The sequence below is a fragment of the Cyclospora cayetanensis genome, unplaced genomic scaffold, assembly GCF_002999335.1.
Source record: "Cyclospora cayetanensis isolate NF1_C8 unplaced genomic scaffold, CcayRef3 CcayRef3_contig_113, whole genome shotgun sequence".
In the NCBI taxonomy this organism is placed as follows: domain Eukaryota; phylum Apicomplexa; class Conoidasida; order Eucoccidiorida; family Eimeriidae; genus Cyclospora; species Cyclospora cayetanensis.
This window is the reverse complement of record NW_020312052.1, coordinates 110,676-129,778: the sequence shown is the minus strand read 5'-3', so window position 1 is coordinate 129,778 and position 19,103 is coordinate 110,676. Positions and strand designations below refer to the sequence as shown.

Below are 19,103 nucleotides of genomic sequence, written 5' to 3'. Positions count from 1 at the left end.
GAGTTTAGGAAGTCCAACCTCCAGATCCGCAAGGGTAGAGCAATCTTTTGAATAGACTACGAAAGCTTGAGCGGCAGCGGCACACGGACTGCAGCAGCTGGTGCTCGCCGAGGATCGGGACGGGCAGACCGCATAGTTGCCTTTGGCGCAGAGCACTAAATTGTGAAGAACGTGGAACGGGAGTGAACAGATCATGTAAGTAGTGTGGAGCCTCATGCGTAGCTACCCTTGATCACGGCTTAGCGCTCAAATGACCATAAAAGGCCCTACGACACTCGACTCCGCCTTGATCTAACACCAGATCTCTTGGCTAGCTAGCTCCTCTGCAATCCCTAGAGCCCCCTTCACAGGCCCAGAGTTCGAAAAACGGGTTGGTCTTGGAATAGTACTCACGGATGAGTTTGAATGTTGTCTGTAGCTTCCTCACCGCGATCATTAGCAAGAATTCACCATTAGAGTCAAGTGCCCTTGTAGGGAGATACAACAACAGATGGTCATTCGGCATGTCTTCTTTAAGCGCTTGCAATTTATAATTAAAGAAAGAATTAATGCTGCTACTGGGTTGTAAATCACTGAGAATGCTGCATAAGGACACCCTCGGGATCACGATGTTTCCCACGTTTTCACGCTCACTGGCCAGGCTATTGCACGCCTGCAAGGCACTTACCAGCACTAAGAGCAAGCCCGTTCAATTTGTCAAGATTGAAAGCTGCAGAGGAGCAACCAAATGCATGTAAAATAAGCATTTAAAGAGTGTTCGGTCATTGAAGATTGCCTTGACTTGCCCTGCCGTGTGTAAGGAAGGATGAAGCCTCCTGGTGCTAGCTTCCACATTCTCCCAATGGGCGTCACAGCTTTGCTAGCTAAAAAGTATGTCTTCGTTGGCTCATTCTTCATCTTTGCCCGTAGTTAAGCTCAAGTTCCCTACTGGGCTGAACTCGGGGAGGAAAATACATTGTAACAAATTATGGATCTACAAGAATGCCCACCATCATCAAAGTCATTCAAAATCCTGAGCGGCCCAGGCTCTTCAAACGAATTTATCGGTAGTAGCCTTTACTAGCGGCTTAGGACCCTGATAGCATGTGGGTGTGCAGGACCCCTATTTCTTTAGGTGTTAACATTTCGAGCGCACCTTCTTCGGGAAGAGTATTCCGAGGCGCGATTAACGTGCTTGCCTACTTCTGCATTCCCGACTGTAATGCTTATTACGCAGACATTTGCAAAAGGAAAACATAGACCGTCATTCTAAGGTGTGAAGCTGTTGATGAAAGCTTACCTGAATTGGATTTGTGATGTGCGTATTCTTGTGTTTACTTTTTGCTGCGTGGCTCCACTTTGGAAGAGAAGTATGCCTTTTGTGTACTTTGGACTATTCAGCCAATCGCGCCTGGTAGTTGGAGCTAGATCCTTACCTCCTAGCTCTCCCAGCTATTTGGCTAGAGAGCATGCGTGCGGAGGGCAAGGAAAGATGATGGCGCATTGAACTCACGAGGCCAGAGCATTTCGTATCCATCAGAGTTTTGGTGTGAAGTCTTCCTTTCAATTCCTTAAGAGAGGAGCTGCAGTCTACCCTGTAGATTTGGGATACGATAGATCAGTTTTATTCTTGGTGTCTGCCTATGCGCTAAGCCGCTGTGCTCGATAGTGGACAACTGAAGGAGTTGCCTTACAAGTGCTCCGAGCTGCTCCTTCTGGGTCTCGTCATCCGTTTAAGCCCAGAAACTTTTAGTATCGCGTAAAACGGTAATGAGTCAAAATTTTCAAGGAGCAAATGAGAGCTCTGTTATACTTCCTTGTCTTTTTGGCTGTGAGTCTCACAGAAAGAAACAAAAAACGAACGTTACGGCCTAGATTTGTCTAATTTCTTGAGCTCGGTGCATTGTACCATGTCCTGGTCTCTGGCTGGCTCACGACTCCCCTCTTGCACTTGCACTACATCAGATTCGTCATGGCTTTTGTCAAGCCGAGGTAGTGGCTGGTGTACAGCCACTTTGAAAAGCTTCTTTGAAGACTTCTTTGCACCGGGGGACTTCTGGCTTGATAAAAGCCCTGATAGTTCAGTGTCTCACCAAGAGGATGAGGCTGCGATACCGCTATAGGTCGCCGAGGGTGTGGTATGCTCCAAATATCTTTCCTCGTTGCACATAAACCATAAACTGAGTAGCAGAGGTAACTCCTGAAGACGAGAGTGAGGCAGCCTGCTCACGGATTCCCGGTCAAACGTTCACGATTATCCGTTGTGATGACGCTCCTCTACACACTCACCGCTGGTAGAGTGCATTTTAAAGACAACATACTGCTGTTGTTGCCCTAACTACCTCCATTGCGGATATGGAAGAGTGAGGCATGTAAGTAGCCGCCGAGATTTGAGAATTTCGGAAGGCCAACAGTTAGGCATTCCTTTGGCCTGGTGCAGAAAGCTCTAGCAAGTGTACAGCTTCCCAACAGAGAGAAAGGTATTTCTAACACCTACCAAGGCATAGCGCTGAGCCTTGAACCCAAATCTGGATATTTCATTAAAGTAACGCCTTCTTAGTTCTTTCCATTCGCTTCCCAATACAAGAACATATTCACTATGTAGTAGAAAAGGCCCAGTTTTATTCAACTTTCACTACCTGTTACACTATACTTTTCTGGCCGCTGGATTTGATACACAACAGTCGATATAGAGGGAAATGGATAGCACTCATGCTCACCTCAGACAAAGAGGTCGCTGGAGGAAGGGGAGGGGAGAAAGGAAGTGGGTTCAAAAGGGTCCCCAAAGGTGCAGCTGTGCAAGTGGCCTCCCGATTTGTGCCGAGGAGGCGTACACTGTACTAAAGGAGAGTCGCATATTTGACAGGCTACCAAGGCGCTGAAAATGCAGCTCCAACGAAGGTGGTTCTCTCTCTATGGCCTGGAGGTTTCCCAGGACAAAACTAAAGAGAAATGATAGAGGGAGCATTGCAAAGTACAGTCGCATGGCTTATCGGGCAGCCGTGAACAGTGACTCGGCAAAAAGGCATCTTAGCTCCGCTGCTAAAGGAATAAGGCGAGGTATGCCCGCAAAAGGATACATCTACGATGAGCGTTGTAGCCCCTTGATATCCATTTACAAAGTACTCTGAAAAATGCAAATCAGTCTAAGGGTAGGAAGGTACCCTTGATTCTGCTCCTCTGTCTCGCTGGTCATTATGCACGCCCTGTGCTGTATCGACAGCTCGTCTCCTAGAGGAATAGTTGCTACCGTGATGTCTGTGCGGCATCTTTAGGGTTTGGTTCCGGCTTTCACGGGTCGTTGCAAGTACACAAAAAGTGAGTTCCTGGGAAAACGGACAGAATGTATCCGCCTCTGCGAGCCATCGATCGCGCAACACATCTGCCGCCTCTCTGCTCTACGGACGCACCAGGTCGCATTCGAGGTAGGCGTAGCTCGGGGGCAATTCCTTCTTCGGTGTCTTGTGTTTTCTACGCGTCCACTTCTAAACTAAGTGTGCAAAACACAATAAAGAGCCGTTTCCTGTAGTTTCTGGGCTCCCCTCCACGTCGCCCCACATGGCTCAGGCCCCTCTGTCTGGCTTACTTAGGTCGCCACCCCTGTGGCTCTATGCTTCCTAGGAAGTTGTTTGCTTACAATTGTTTGGCCATTGTCTTCCTCTCCCGTTTGTGCCTCTTTTTGAACTCCAAACTGTAGCAGCTTTTCCTGGATGGGAAAAGTTTTTTGCTGTACACTGCACGACGTCCTAAGCCTCCCCACGCCTCGCTGCCCTTCCACTGCGTGGACAGGCACTCGTTCTTCGATTCTTTCGCTGCGTGGCGCTCCAAGTGAGGTCTGCTTTGACGTCTTCTGACTCTTTTTGCACGTCCATGGGCAAAGGCTTCCGGCTGGGGCTTTCTGCAGGCCCAGATCCCGCGGTGAAGCGGCAGCAAAAGGGAGGGGCCCCTCTTTGTTGCTGCTTCTCGTTCTTTTGTGTTTTCTACATCCAGTCTTGAGGTGTACAGCCACTCCAGCGTGTACAGTGTACAGATGCTGCCTGGAGAATCTCCTCGTACCGATATCGTGCAGACGACGATCCGCCTGCCCCTTTCTCTTTTTATATCTTCTTGCTGCCTTGTGCATGCCTTCCACGAGGCTCGTCTTTTTGCGCCGACGTCGAGCCTCCCTTGGTAGAGCCCGGGCAATTAGGCCCGGTGGTCTTGTCGGTACTGCGTTCCCTTGTCTGCCCTCTATTGGCCCTAAGTGTCTGTACAGCTGGGGAATAAGAGACACCGCTCGGCTGGAGAAGCCCCTCCAGCTGCAGCGTAGCAGAACTATTAGCTGCAGCAGACATACACATAAATCTACACATACACATAAATTTACACATAGATTTACACATACACATCAGTTTACACACAAACATTCACATACATATACACACAAATTTACACATACATATTCACATAAATTTACATACATATTCACATAGACACACGGCGCCAGCCCCTTCCTTTTTTCTTGGGCTGCGCTGACAGACTGCCCTTGCAATTGCAACAGCAGCGCGTGTCTGTCGAGGGCAGATGAAGGGAGGAGGAACGCTGCTTCACTCCAGCAGGGAGAGCCCCCCGCTGCTGCAGCAGTTGCAGGAAATGTTGCAGCGGTATATTTCCCTCCAGCAAGAGTCTACGACCGCATGCGCGCATCTCCAAGGAGAGCCGCTGGAAAGAGCCCTCTCTCCCGAAGCCACATGGTGCTCAGCGGCCTCTTCTTCGACTCCAAAGGAGTTGGATTTAGCAGGAGCTTCCAAACATGCAGCCCCCGCAGCTCCAGTCCGTACGACTGTGTCTGCCCCTAGCGTTCCTTCGAACAGCGGGGGGGTTGGCAGCACCAGCACCAGCAGCTTGAGCACTAAGTATCGCGAGGACCTTTTGCGTTTAGCCCGCCAGCTGCCACGTGTCAATCGACTCACTTTCTCTTCCCAAACCCTTATGTGGGTAGTACGCGTTCAGACACGCAGTACTCGCGTCTGTCGCTCCTTCTCCGTCCGCAAGTTGGGATTTCTTGAAGCTCGGCAACATGCTTTGGATTACTTGCGTCACTTCGATGACACTGCCCCCCTCGTCCCCGCTGCTAGCAACAACACCAACAATGCCGCGGCTGCTCCCTCTGCTGCTGCTGCTGCTGCCGTTGCTGCAGCAGCAGAGGGAGCAGCAGCAGCAACGGCAGCAGCAGCAGAGGGAGCGAGACCCCCTGAAGCGCGTCCAGAATTGAGCCCCCCTTCTCTCAAGCGAGCAGCGTCTGGATGCACGAGACTGACGCGCATCAGCAAACGCTCAGACGCTGCTTCTGCGTCGCCACTTGCCGCAGCAGGAGCAGCAGCAACGAGGGGTGGAGGAGGAGGCAACACACCTGCAGCAGAGCCCCCCCCCAGCAGCTGCCTGGTCGATAATGCAACGATGGCTGCTGCCGTTGCAGCCTGTGCCTTGCTATCCCGCCAACGCCAGCAGCAGCAGAGACAGCAGGCACGAGAAGACATGGCACGGCGAGCAAGGGCGCTTCCCCACAAAGTCGGCGTTAAATTCGATCCCACCTGCCCCCGCTGGATTGCACACTGGAAACGAGATGGCCAGCGCTTCTTCCGATCCTTCTCCGTGGAAAAAAACGGATTCGAGGAGGCCTGGCATATGGCCGTCAAGTGCAGGAGGGAGAACTGCGAAGACTACGACTACAACAACCCCACGCTTCTGCAGAACGGCAAGACGCATGCCTTTCGTGCGGCGTCCCCTGCAGCAGCTTCTCCCGCTGTTGCTACTGCCTCGGAGGCTGCAGCAGGCCGCTTCTCAGTGGACACCTCAACGCCCTCAGAATGTCTTCCTGCTGCTGCTGCTGCTGCTGCTGCTGCTGGTGCAGTGCCGATGCCAGAGGATGACGCAGGACGGGCAGCACCCTCCGCGGCTATCTGCCGCAGCTGGGGATCACCACGGGGAACAGCGAGTGACTGTGAAAAGGGAGTCAAAAACAAGCTGAGAGCCAAAGTGGAGGCTGCTGCCTCAGCAGCAGCACCAACGACAGCATCAACGTGTCGATCCATAAGCGACGATAAGGCTCCAGATGTGCGCCATGCCGCCTCTTCTTGCCTGCAGCAGCAGCAGACCCTGCAAAGCAGCGCTTCTTTACACCTTCAATCTGGCTTACACTGCCCCGCAAAGCGGAGCACCCCCGCAGAGGCGTCTTCTTCCTCTTCTTCCTCTTCTTCCTCTTCCACCTCTTCTTCTTCGGTTAAGGGATGCTACAAGATTCGTAGGCGCTCTTCAGAGCAGCAGCATCATCAGCAGCAGCAGTATCAGCAGCAGCATGGGCTCCTTGATGAGGTCACCGAATCTCTAATGCTGCAGCTGGCAGCCCCTCCAACGGCAGCAACTGGCGAGGAGGCGCTGTCTAGTGCAAAAGGTACCGCCGATGCGGCTGCGGGGAAGACGGATTCAGCAGCAGCTGCCGCTGCGATGCTGCTGGAGGCAGAGGCATCCCTATTGCGGCGAATATCGGGTGCACTGCGTAGCAGCAGCAGCACCTGCAGAAGTTGCCATGCACAGGGGAGAGAAACGGGGTCCCCTATGGAGTGTGCTGCTCGCGCGCTGAAGGAGGCTTTGCGGCAGCAGCAGCAGCAGCAGCAGCAGCAGCAGCCGCCTCTCCTGGCAGTGGCTCCTCCAGACAGCCCGCAAGACTTCTTGGGGCCTCTTCTGGAGCCTCCTGATCGCCCTTCTGGTGTATTTGCAACGCCAACAACTGCAACGTCTCTGGGTTCCCCAGCTCTCTCAGTTGCCCGTCCAGCGGGGTGTGCGAGAACATTTGCAGCGGAGGCAGTCACGGAAGATGAGGGGCAGCAGCAGTTTGCAGCTGCCGCCCCTGCTGCTGCTGCTGGTTTGGAGGAAGAGCAGGGGGAGTATGAGATAGAAGGGGGGCCCCTGCTCGCGGTAGAGGGACATAAGACCTCGGAGCGAAAGGATCCCAGTTCCCCTGTGTGGTCGTTTGGTGCGTTTTCGACTCCCCAGCCGGAGGAGAGTCTTCGGGAATCCGCTGAGGAGACAGTCCACGGGGGTGCGCCTCAGCGGGGTTGTGAGCGGAGCTCTTCCTTGGCGTTCGTTGGCAGCAATAGCAGCGCTCGGATGTTCGAGCCAGCGTCTCTGGAGAACTCCTTGGACACTGCGGAAGCAGGCAGGGGAGGCCTCTCTGCTGCACTGCCTAGTGAGGATGGGTGCCGCGTCTTGTCTAGTTCCATGGAGAAAGAGGACGCCAACAAGCGGCTCCAGCTGGTGAAGGCGGCGGTTTGCTTGTTGTTGCGAGATCTTCGGGATGTCTGCCTCCTAAGTTGGGTGCCTTATTACATCATCGAGCCGAACGAGGAATTCGCGTGCCTCTCACGGTGCTTGTCTTTGGCAGAGAAATGTGAAGACGAACAGCAGTTGCAGCCCTTCCTCTCGGTCTTTTCTCCGCTCATCGCCCAGAGGAAGCTCCCTAGCACTCTCCCAGTAAGGCAGCAAAAGGATCTGCTCGAACTGACGGTTCAGACTGCAAAGCTCGTTGCCGCCTAGCGGACCCTACCGACAGTTAGGAGATATTTAAAACGGGCTAGCGGCTGTGTCCACTTTGTATGCACAACTCTACACAGCTCATTAGGACGGCGGGAACCTCCAGATGAAGGAGAATCCGAGTTTTCGAATGCAGTCACTCTTGTACCTCTGCTCCATGCTGCGACTGCTGTTGACCTCTGCCGCGCTGGTGCACTGCTTCTGTAGTAGGGGAGGGAACCTTATTTCCCTGATCTGAGTTGGGGGCATGTTCTCCATCTCATTGTCGTCTCCCTACCTGGCCCCGTAAATTGACACACACAGCTTTCTTACTTCCGAGGCGAACTATTGTGAAAGGAGCCTTGTTTCAGTAAGTAGTTCTTCTGAATCCTGGGAGGTGTGTCTGTACAGGACCAGTGTAGGTTTTAGCTTTGCTGTTTCGTCTAAAAAGAATATATATATATATCTATAGAAATAACGCCCCAAGTAGCGTCTAGTTAGCTGCAAACGGGCCATAGATATGCTCCGCTTCGCGGGCAGCAGACGACGAAGCTGTGTCTAAACTTCGCTAGTTTCACAGTAACATTGCCAGACACCAGCGTTTACCCACCTTGGAGTGCAACACGCGTGCCCCAGAGGCTTCATACGGCTAGCCACAGAGGGGAGTTGTTGGGGGTGTTCTCGTTTAAGTGCCTGCCTACATTCGCAGCATCCCAGAGCAATGCGAGAGCTGCTAAGGCCCAGCCCCTCCCCTCCCCTCTGCCCTCTCCCTCCCCCTGCTATGCTTTGACACCGCCTTGCACGAAATTCACGTGGGCAAAAGCCACGCGTCTCGTGTGGCAAGAGGTACACTTCCTTCAGACGTCCTTGAACCAGGAGGCGTGTGCGATAGATAGGAATGGATGGGCAGGTGATATAAGGATTGTGTTTCCTTCTCTCAAGTGGCCAACGGAATCTTCAGCGATCTGCCTCTCCGCTATTTTATAGGTAGGTATTCATCAAGTCACGCCTTTGACGCTTTTTCTCTTTCTCTCTTCAGCGTCGGGAACCTCTCCTCGAAGGCGTTGCTTGCTGGGCTATAATTCGAAACCAATTGCGATTTTCATTTCTTTCCATTATTGGATCCACAGGAAGCCACAGTTGCTACAGCTACCTCCCACCCGGAAAAGGCCAGGCGAGAAGTGCGCACCTGCCGCTTCAGTAAGTCCAAAAGGGAAAAGGAGCCGTTGCGCTCTTCGTGGCGGCTGTTCATTGATACGAGGTCGAGCAATTGTGGGGTGCCCCACTGCACGTTTCCCTTAGATTTGCCGTCCTGATGCTTGGCTCCTGTTTCTATTGGTTCGCGGCTAGCTAACTGGCTAGTTCGTTGGCTAGTTTTGCCACGCATTGCTCTTCCTCATATGTGAGAGCTGGTGCTGTAGACGCCGTGAGTTCTTCATCGTCTGCGTCTTCCACACACAGCTGTGCTTGACTCCCCCGACACCCTGTTTCCTCCCCCTCTCCGTCAGCCCCTTGATCTTCACGTTTTGCCTCTCCTCCTTCACGCGAAACAGTTTTCTTCTATGGGTGGGACGTGTCCTACGGAGTCTTCATCGGATGACGCTCCATGCCCGCTGAAGCTATCGAGAAAGAGGTTTTCCCCATAATCTCCCAAGTCCTCCTCCGCAACTTCAGACCCTTCAAATGGCTGCTGCGGATCAGTCATAGGCTCAAAACCTCCTAGACTGTCATTCCACATGTGCCAGGTAACCTCTGGCATCATCATTAGGGAGTGCCAAACGAATCTTTCAGCCTCAGAAACGCAGTTGTTCCCGTGGAGTTCAACTGCTTGCGGTAAGCCTTCTGCATGCCTCACTACAGGGATTTCTTTGCGCATTACAAAGTCGGTGTCAGGGCTAATTGCCGGGAAGGCAGGGGCAAGAGGCGACTCCTGCCGCATCTGCTCAGGCTGAGACGCGCATGTAAATGCGAAGAGGGACGCGCGCTTAGCCTGCCGAACTTGTTCATCATCCGTATCGCCTCCTTCTGCCCACGCTCGAGCGACCTCCTCCGACTCAAGAGCCGTTTCCTTCCCCCGCTCTTCCTCAGTCTCATCTGTCTCTTTTGACTCCTCTTCCTCGTGCTCTATGAAGTGGTGGGTGTGCTGTCCTGCGGGAAGCTTTGCTTGCTCCGCTAAGCTGGGGTTTAACACAGCCTCCTCAACTTCTGCGTTTTGATATATGCGTGTGCCTCTCATCTCAGAGCTTGTTAATGCATGGGATCCGCATAGGGACTGTTCAGGAACGACCACGCGCATCTTTTTGACAGGTTTCCGTCGGTTACCTTCTGGCGGGACTGCAAGTTTCAGCATGCCTTTTGAGTTTGCAGTGGCTGCTCCTCATGCACGCTCAATGTCGCCTCTGTGGAAGTAGGTGAGTGTGCTTCGTGGAGGAAAAGGACTCTGGAGAAGAGGGTATCGACCGCCAACGATGAAGGGGTATCAAGGGGAGCTGTAGGGCGTGCGCGTGTGCAGTAGTTCTGGTTTCGTCTGACAGAGAGAGCAGAAGAACGAAGAAGATTACGAAGGTCCACGGTTGGCTGCTCACGACGGCGCGTTCTTAGTCAAACAGTGAAGCTGCGGTGTACCCCTTCTGGACGTTCTGTCTGGAAACGAGGCTGAAAGTGGAGACTCAGAGCTCTTGAGATCCTGAATGGAGGCTCACGTGGCCCGTCGCCGTGGGTTTGTGGCTTCAATCTGGTCAGGGGGAATTTGTGTCGCGACAGTGGGGTGGTGTATCGGCGAATCTATTGTGAACTGGGGGGCGGCGGATCTTTGGAGCTTCTGCACTTCGCAGAAATAACAAAAAATATTTAAAGAGGGCACCTTTGGAGCAATTAGTGCTGGCAGAGGCTTGGCCTCGGGGTCCAACAGATGGAGTGACCTCAGACTACATGAAGGGCCCTCTCTTTTCATGTAAAACAAATTCTTGCGTCGGTTTCACTGCTTCCTTAGAACGTGCAAGGGGCAGGTCCTTTATGGAGAGGTATAGTTGATATACAGGAACCAGCTGAGTGGAGAAGCAGCGAAGGAAAGATGAAAGTCGCAGGTCCTTTTCGCTTATCGACTTCCCGAGCTCTGTGGAGCGCTAAATGCACGGCCCAGAGCGTCGTGGCATTGCAGCTCCGCTGCGAGTGTGTTTTTATTCTAGGCATAAACCAGATGAGTCAAAGAAAAAATGAGTTGTAGGCGCTCAAGAGATATCCCCCGCGAGTAGTAGAGGGTGCAGTGGACCTTCAGTTAACAGCTGAGGTGACACCCCATGACACCGGAGCCCTCCCCTCTTTCACCAATGGTCCACATATTTACCTGTGTTGTACATTAGTCCCATGATCGTATCCTTCTGTTGCAACACATATTCGTATTTAATAAAATTATTCCACCAAAAATATATCAAAAAGATATTGTGAACAGTAGTGACCCTCCGCAGTCTCCCTACACGAACGAACCTGGCAGTTCACAAGTGACCCGGTACAGACTCCTTTGACTCCGGTAAATGCTGGTCCCACTGCCACTCACATCTCTTGTTTTTCATGTGTACGCCATTAAAAATGCTATCAAAAATGCCATTTCTGTCTTTATTGCCCAGTATTTGGACATTTCAGTGCCATGAACCGAAACAGGACCTCTTACTAGGCTTCACAGCTCCTTCTGGTCGAAGAGTGCGCTGCCCCCCTACTGACGCATTGATGGCTGCAAAAGATCCAATATCTGATCAACCGCCGAAGGCTGCTGCAAAGTCTGGCATCATGGGCCGTGGAGGAACTACAATTTCTATCAGTATTGTTATTAACACGCACAAAAGCCAGCTGTGGCGATCCATCGTTTTAAGGAGGTGGGTATGGCTTGAGGTGTATCGGCTGTTGATTTAAGGATGCTTTGCTGACACTTCTTTGTCCTTCTCCCCGACGATTTAATTAACTGCAGTTGACCTCTTAGACACGAATCTGACTATGGACATGAGCTCCCTTTTCCTGGGGTGAATGATGCTTCAGTAGACTTCTCTTCTCCATTCCATCTTCCCGCATATCCAAGACAGTGTTCATACCTCCATTATCTCAATTTTGAATGGACTTTATCACGCTTGATAATATTCGATAGAGCCTGTTCGATAATACTGCGGGCAAGTATAATAGAGCTATAGCACACCACATAAAAGCAAGAAAAAGTGGTTGCAAGGGCCTTGCATCATTGTGAATTGAAACACTGGGGATGTGCAAATTATTGTATTCTTCTTGTCACGGCCGACAGCTTTCTCTGCTGCATACGCCTTTCCTCTATGGATAATTATGCGCTACTCATCATGCCGCGGTGCTGTCAATAGCAAAGCAAATCCAGGGGGCCTTGATCATGGTCTGGCACGGAACGCAGGGAATGACAGCTTCAACAGCTGCATGTGGGTCCGTTGAAACAAGTTGTGAAAGCAATTAGTTCATAAGAGTCTTCTGTTGAGCATAGTCAGAAAGCCAAGAACGAAATACTGGGTGCATCGCGATGTGCGTCGTGCACATCGCTCACCCCGCAGCTTACATAGACACGGAGAATATGAGGAGCGTATTGAAAGCTTCTCAGGAATAATCATATGGCAAACGTCACGCCGACTAAGACAAAGCAGAAAAAATCCAAAGATAAGATACACGACCCGTGTAATTCTAGAGCTTGAAGACAGGACCTCTTTTCTATGAGAAAGCTCTCATTATGTGGGTGGACGAAAAAACACTATAACATCAATATCTGGTCCTTATAATGTACTTCAAGGTATCAATCGCAACAGATCAAAGCCCCCAAGGGGCCTATCTACCCCACTTTTCCTTCCCAGTACCAAAGATCTACGGCTTCGATGGAGGCAAACGGAAACTCGTTCTTATATAAAACGAGCAAGGAACCATCATTACCTAAGCAGTGCGTTCAGTGACGCACGGTCATTTATTCGAACGTTGAATTATAATTTGGACAATGCTGGCGACGCCACAACCCCCAGAAGTACCACCTCCCTCCATAGGCTGCAAACGCATGCTGCACCACTGAAAGCGGGGATCGCGTGCTTCCGGAGATCATCTTTAGCAATCGCGCTTTTGTAGCTTTTAGTTTGCCTTCTGTGTAGCGCTCGGAGGGCCATCAGAGAATTCCTATATCAGTAGAATTACATCGCCCACAGGGCACGTCGCCAGACGCAACGAGGGGTGTATGCAGCGCAGCTAGGTGACTTCCTGAGGAACTGCCGCCCTGAAGTAGTTACAGCAAATTCGCTGTATCCAGTAGATGCAATCTCAAACCATTTGAGAGCTTTCTTAAGAGGATACATGTGTTCCGTTTGTTGAATTCGCCCATCATTGAGTGCTCATGGCAGATCACGCTTCGTAGGGGAACTGGAACGGAGCAGTAAGCGATCCACTGTTCAGAGGCTTAGGTTTTGTCAGTATTTGCGGTATTTACCCGATATTCTTAGCTCCATCAATTACTCCTTTTGCACTTTAGTGGCTTTGTTCGGCTTCCCGGTACGGCCTCTACCTCCTAAAAACTGCTCACTGCCACTCAGTGTACCCACCCAATGTCCAGTGTCGCCCAAAGCTTAGTCCAAAGCAGAATTCTGAGGCGCTGCGGGAGACGTGCAGTGCCGATCCTTCCGTTGATGGAGCTTCGAAGACCGCATACACGGCGGAATATGCACAAACCGGTTGCCATATTCTTCGTGCTACTTTGTCAGCAACCACAGCAGCATAGTTTCAATTTGTTAAAATATTCCGTACGTCGCGGATTCAGCGGCTTTTTTTTGAGAACATATATATGCGTTGCGGCAGTTAGTAGTTCTGACGACTTAAACGGTGGCAGCAATGGTAGTGCATTGAACCTACACGTATACGTACACTACTAGATGCGTTTAGAACTTTAGTAATTACTTTCAAGAGTCAGACGCTCACCGCTTACGCTTTCGGATGACGCAAACCTTCTAAGAGTATCCCCAGGTGTGAGTACCTAAAAGCGGCTGCTCATCGAGGACATTCAGAACCGGAATCAAGCCTACTCGCTCAGCAGCCCAGATTGCGATCGACACGGTTAACCGTCTATTGTTCTGATGCGAATCCACATAGCGAGAACAGGAGCCACAAGAATTTCTACGAGCGTACGCTTGCTTTTGGCAGTACTGTTTGATGTAGAGATATACTGCCGGGTCACTGTTCCTGGCTCCTCTCTAGCTAATCAAGTCTTCACGTGAGCCCCCTCCAGTGGCCTCTACATTCATGCACGTAAAGTGCACGCTGACAGCACTTCTATCCTACTTTTTAAGTAGTTAAGGAAGCCATAGAACTACATTCAGTGCTTTACGCATATATATCACCAAACGCCACGACTTAAGAGCACATTTGCTTCAATACGTTGTGTGTTAATCTATAACCCTCTTCCTGCTTGCGCTACACAATAAATGCATTGCCCAGTGATACTACGGCAGGTCGCTAATTCTAGATGCTTGCACAGCTATCCTAAATCCCCTGATTTGCCCTAAACCGGCGCATGTTTCGCTTAACTATACTGCTAGAGATTACTTGTGGAGGGGGAGATTGCAAAGCGTTTAAGTAATGGGATTTTAGTCTCTGGGCACACATTGGAGAGGGATCCCAGTGTGTGGCCTTCCTTTCGTGGGCTTCAAATGATGGGCTTGAAACGGTCGATTCAAGCCGCTATAAGCCTCGAGGGCACTCAGGGGTAATCAAGCCCCCAAAAAGATACCTACGGAAAGTTTAGATGATTCGGGCCTTCCGAAAAAAACTTAGCGGTAATTTCTCAGTCCAATCCCGCCTAACGTTTGCGATTAGTACCAGTATCAATCCTCACACTTTTGTAGTTGCTGTACTGCAAAGGCAGAAATATTATAAACGACGAGGAGTCATCCATCGGTTAATCCGATTTTGACGAAGACAGCGGCTCCATGCTGGAATTTCGTGTCTCCGGTTAAAGCTCACAGTTTTATTAGCATGACACGTGCCTTTCTGCGCTCACGCCACTCTCTCCCTTCGCTCTTTTCGTGTACTTGAAGTCCAAAGGCTCCCAGTTGATTGGATAGGCTGTCAGCGGGACTGCAGCATGAGGAAGAAGGGGCGCTGTACTCGTATGAGTGCAGAGCGGCGGCGGCATGTCTGGACAGGCCTCCATGGCTGCATTTCCTTGCCGGACCATCGTCGTTCATGGAAATTATGAGGGACCGTTTTGTAGCTCTGTGTGTCATCTGTACACCCGGTTGCTCCCAAGGAAGAGTCTGGGGGCGGGGTGTTGCCTCATCAGAGGCATCAGGGCTATCTGAGTTGCATTCGAAGTTGCATCTACACTTACAGCTAGGGCGCTGCGAAAGTTCTCGCTCTTTCCTGTGAAGGCCTGCTCGCTTGGGGATCCTCGAGAATTCAGCCGCCGTACGAGGGAAACTATCGTGAGGCACACTACCTATGGGCCTTCTCTGTTTCTGATGAAGTCGACCGGAGGGAGGAATCTGAGCAGCTCGGGGTGATTCGTGGCGCATGTTGATAGGTGTATCTACCTGAGGCAGTGGTGGGGTTGGGCTATTGTGCTGGAGCGCTGCGGATGTGGGTTGGGACCCCCTGAAAGGTCAGAGAAGCGCAAAGATGCATGCGAATCGTCTTGACATAATGCTGTGCTCTTTTTGGGGCTTATAGGGGCACAGTGTATACTTTCAGATTTAGATTTTGGGACGACAATTCAAGGGTCCTTGGAGGGCCCCAACTGGAAAGAATAGGTGCCAGCAACACGGTGAGAATTTCTGCGCATCCTGGCCATACCTAGGCAAGCTGCTCCGCTCGAGGCACTCAAGGCTAATCATCTTTGTTCAAGGGGAACAACGAACTGGATCGGAAGTCTGCAAGGCCTTTTGAGAAACGTCGCACGCTGATTCACGCTGTCCTTGCCGGCTGCTGTCTAGACGTCGAGGGATTGCACAAGATGCGAAGAGGAAAGCCAGAGAAAGCGTTGTTTCTCAGTCACCGTCAGCAGCTTGAAGAACCCCCCTGCAAGTCTGGGCATGAAGAATTTGCTGTGGTATTTCAGCTACTGCTGCGCTTTAACTGACCAAGATGAACACTGTATGGCTGTATATATGGGAACTTTAAAAGCGTGTTTTGAGGTAAGGGTAGTTTTCTCGGAGGGGCACCACCTTACAGGTAGACCCGACCGGACCAGTTGGTGTGTGGCTGGCAGTTGGACCTCCCACCTGCGTTACTTCTCTCTCATGACTATAGCCTCTGAGCCACCTTTTCAAGTTCAACTGCGATTTATTCTCGAGCAGAAAAAGTCTCAAACCCATCAGGGTTCGGGGGAATGGGCCTCAAACACTGCTACAGGGAGTTCAGTGTACAACCATCCTCCCCGACGAAGTGAAGCAGTGGCCAAGCCACTACGCATTCAGACCCCCTTCCAGCGCTCCTCTGACTCCACCGAATGTTAATGGTATTTGTAAGAAGCACACCTGCACATATATTTTTACTTATCGGCTGGCTAGGTAGCATTGCATACAGCCTGCCAGCTACATGTCACCAGCCGTGAGGTCACCTTGGGGGTCTTGCAGACGACTTAGCACCACGCTCCACTACTCCAGCTATAACTTGGCTCTTGCATAAGATTCACCACTTATGCCATATTTAAGCTCCTTTTAGGCTAGAATACGGCCATCATCGCCAATGGTGTGGGTTTTCCCACCCCCTACTCAGAGCAGGCAGCAGGCTTAATTGCTCTCTTGGTGTCACTTTTCTAGTTACTGCTGGTTTTACTCACACCTTCCGATTACTGCAGGAGGTAGGCAGTGCTTTAGCGGTAGTATGTGGGGACTCTATGCCTTTGCCTAATTGAGGCCCTCATCACTTCCTCAAAAGATTAACTTCGGGCCTTGCCTAGCGTTGCAATATAGTATATCCTCTTCTTTACTGCCCTTGGAACATAGCTGCATGACAGAAGAGCAAGCACAATCAAAATCCGAGAAAAATGATCAGAAAAACTGCCGCTCACCTAGCAAAGTCAATGGCAAGCGACTGTGATTCGGAATTCAGAAGTATCGTTAGAAAGCAGGCATAAACCAGATCATTCAGAGGAGTTTTCATGCTTTTTGAGGACTCCTTGCTCTAAGCAAGTTGGATCACTTTGTGCGCTTGCCTGGACAGACGCTAGCTACTCTTAAAAATATTTTCCTAACACAGCCGCTGTATCGATTTTCCTTTCTCGAGTGCCAGTGCGGTAGTCTTGCTACAAAATGTTTGCTAAGCACTTGCTCGGGCTATAGGAGTTTTGCCGGCAGAGCTTGAGATAGAATTCGCCTTAGCAACCAATTTTGTTAAGCACCGCTAGTGAGTGTGGGGAATAAAACTGCACCCGCTTTGCAGCATACTGAAGCGGCATGCCATCGGACTTTGCCGCTCATACACTAAGCTTATGCTGGGCTCGCCGGCTCAAGTAGAAAATGTTACTCGAGTAAAATCCTTGATTCTTTGCAGGTCCTCCCGAACTCACATGCAAACGTGCTCACGCTAGTTAGCTGTGCGCCGGTGTTCAATTGTGGGAGACAATGACACAGAGGTGAACGTGTTACTTTTATCCGTTTTTCAGCCCCCAGTGCTGATAGTCGATCGGGCGCACTTTCAAGATGAGTGAACTGAGTCTTCTTATTCACAGAAACAACCGACCCCTCATGCGAGCCCGTATCTCAATGTCTACCCTTGAGGCAATAACCACTTGCGAATGACCCTGCGCAGTCCCCAACACCCCTTTGCTTGAGGGCGTCCAGCTTCACTCTCAGCTCCATTGCAGCTGCATGCCCAACATCCGAAGCCTTTCCATTCGAAGTCCCGTAGTGCATGTGACGGTCATCATAGGGTACAGCTACCGGTTGTAGCCTGAGCATATAAGTGCTTCAGCTGCATTACCAGGGACAACACGGACATGAAGAAAAGCAAACAACTGGAGCACCTCCTTGCGCTCTTTCTGAAGCTCGAAAAGTACTGCAGTATACCAGCTTTCGGCCTCTGCCTACCTCGCTCACTGAATGGCAGGACTTCTCTCCTACAGCCAGTGTTATTGCATTGCCCTCACAGCTCCACAAGCTCACTGCGTTAGGAATCTACATTGGTCTTCTGGCGGGATCCATTAGAGCTGCAAGACCTGAATGGGGCTGCCGTGTACCGGCAAATATAGGTTCTGTCAGCGAGGGCCTTCCCAACATAGAGACGATAGAGCTCATAGCTAGAGTAGAACCGTGGGCAGCCATTTGCCGACTGAGTAAGGTTGCAGCCAATAGACAGAACATGGAGATACACAGCCTTCAACACAGGGCACCGGGTGCTTCAGCACGACAATCGGAGGTTGTCGTCGAGTTCATTTCGGACTACCGAGGGGAGAACAGTACGCCGAGGGACTGTGGACGAGCTAGACTGACAAAGTGGTGAAAGAATATCGTTCAGGCAGACGCCTCCACATGGCCCTCAGTTCTGGTGGAGCGGCAGTCGAATTTGTGGAATAAGCTTGTGTGAGGGGTTCCAGGTTCCCTTACACAGGAGTCAGCATCCCACTTTTCGCCGTTTGTGAAGAAAACTGTCTGTGATCTTAGGTCTGGGCAGAAAATGATTTTTCCCTGGAGAGGATATCTTTCCCCGAGCTGCGAAAACTCTTCATCGACGATGTGCTACCTCCCAACTTCGAACTAGTTGGGGCGCACTGGCGTTTACAGTGCCCCGGCGTTGTGCGTCTTGGGTGGGTTGCAAGAGAACAGCTGGCATTTCGGCCACTACTTCATTTTATGCCTCAATCCTACTTCCTACCAAGGAAGGAGACGGCGTAGACACAGTGTTACGGCTCGCAGGATACGTGAGGGACAAGCGCACGGACGGAGCGCAGACGGGTCAATAAAGACTCGTTTACAGTGCTGTTGCTGCCTCTCTCTATGCGTAAACGCCTACACAGTCAGAAATCCTACTTGTGATGTACTATCACTCTGTTATTTGGAGAGAGGAAAGAAAGAGTCAGGAAAATCATTCAAGGGGCCCTAGTACTTCATGATAGTACCTTGTGAGGTCCCCGCATTCTTTTAGCTGACATGGGATTCCTTGCAACTCTATGAGGAGAATCTGCCCACTTCAGCTTCCCGTGAAAGGGCGATCATACCTAGACGTTCTGCTGAGCGATTCAGGCCAGCGCGCGTCATGTACAGCACTTTAGAACACCTGGCTGAGGCTTTGATGGCCTCAAGCCTCTCTCGGAGGCAGAGAAGCAAGAAAGTAACCACGGATGGGGATCAGATGTTGAAGGCGAAGGTTTCTTTTCATACAGTGCCGGCTGGTGAGTGTCCCGCCTCTCTCACCAGTGCACAAGACGCTGAACTGACCCTGGAGACTGTGCAAGTATCCGAGAGTACCTGGTGGGCGGAGTAAGAGATTTGTACCGCCACTTGTTATTTAGATTCAAGAGAAGACTTTACGGGGAAAGATTCTCACCTAGGTTGTGGCACTCTCTCTCTGTACGGGTGGCATCTCGAAGAAGCGGCCAC

At 51.2% G+C, this 19,103-nt stretch overlaps 1 protein-coding gene across 1 annotated transcript; it reads left to right on the top strand.

The window, feature by feature from the left end:
- Window positions 1-3,322: 3,322 nt before the first annotated feature.
- Window positions 3,323-7,554, top strand: LOC34618717. The gene is made up of 7 exons (XM_026335549.1): window positions 3,323-3,404; window positions 4,498-4,745; window positions 5,122-5,249; window positions 5,397-5,754; window positions 5,785-6,075; window positions 6,358-6,825; window positions 6,961-7,554. The coding sequence occupies exons 1-7, from the start codon at window positions 3,323-3,325 to the stop codon at window positions 7,552-7,554; spliced, it is 2,169 nt and encodes a 722-aa protein (XP_026191334.1).
- Window positions 7,555-19,103: the final 11,549 nt, after the last annotated feature.

Excerpts from the sequence above, each read along its gene's own strand:
- LOC34618717 (XM_026335549.1), top strand. The coding sequence starts at position 3,323 with ATGTATCCGCCTCTGCGAGCCATCGATCGCGCAACACATCTGCCGCCT. Across the intron at positions 6,076-6,357 it reads GCGACGATAAGGCTCCAGAT|CTGGCAGCCCCTCCAACGGC; the intron begins GTGCGCCATGCC and ends CTAATGCTGCAG. Across the intron at positions 6,826-6,960 it reads GAACATTTGCAGCGGAGGCA|CGAAAGGATCCCAGTTCCCC; the intron begins GTCACGGAAGAT and ends AAGACCTCGGAG.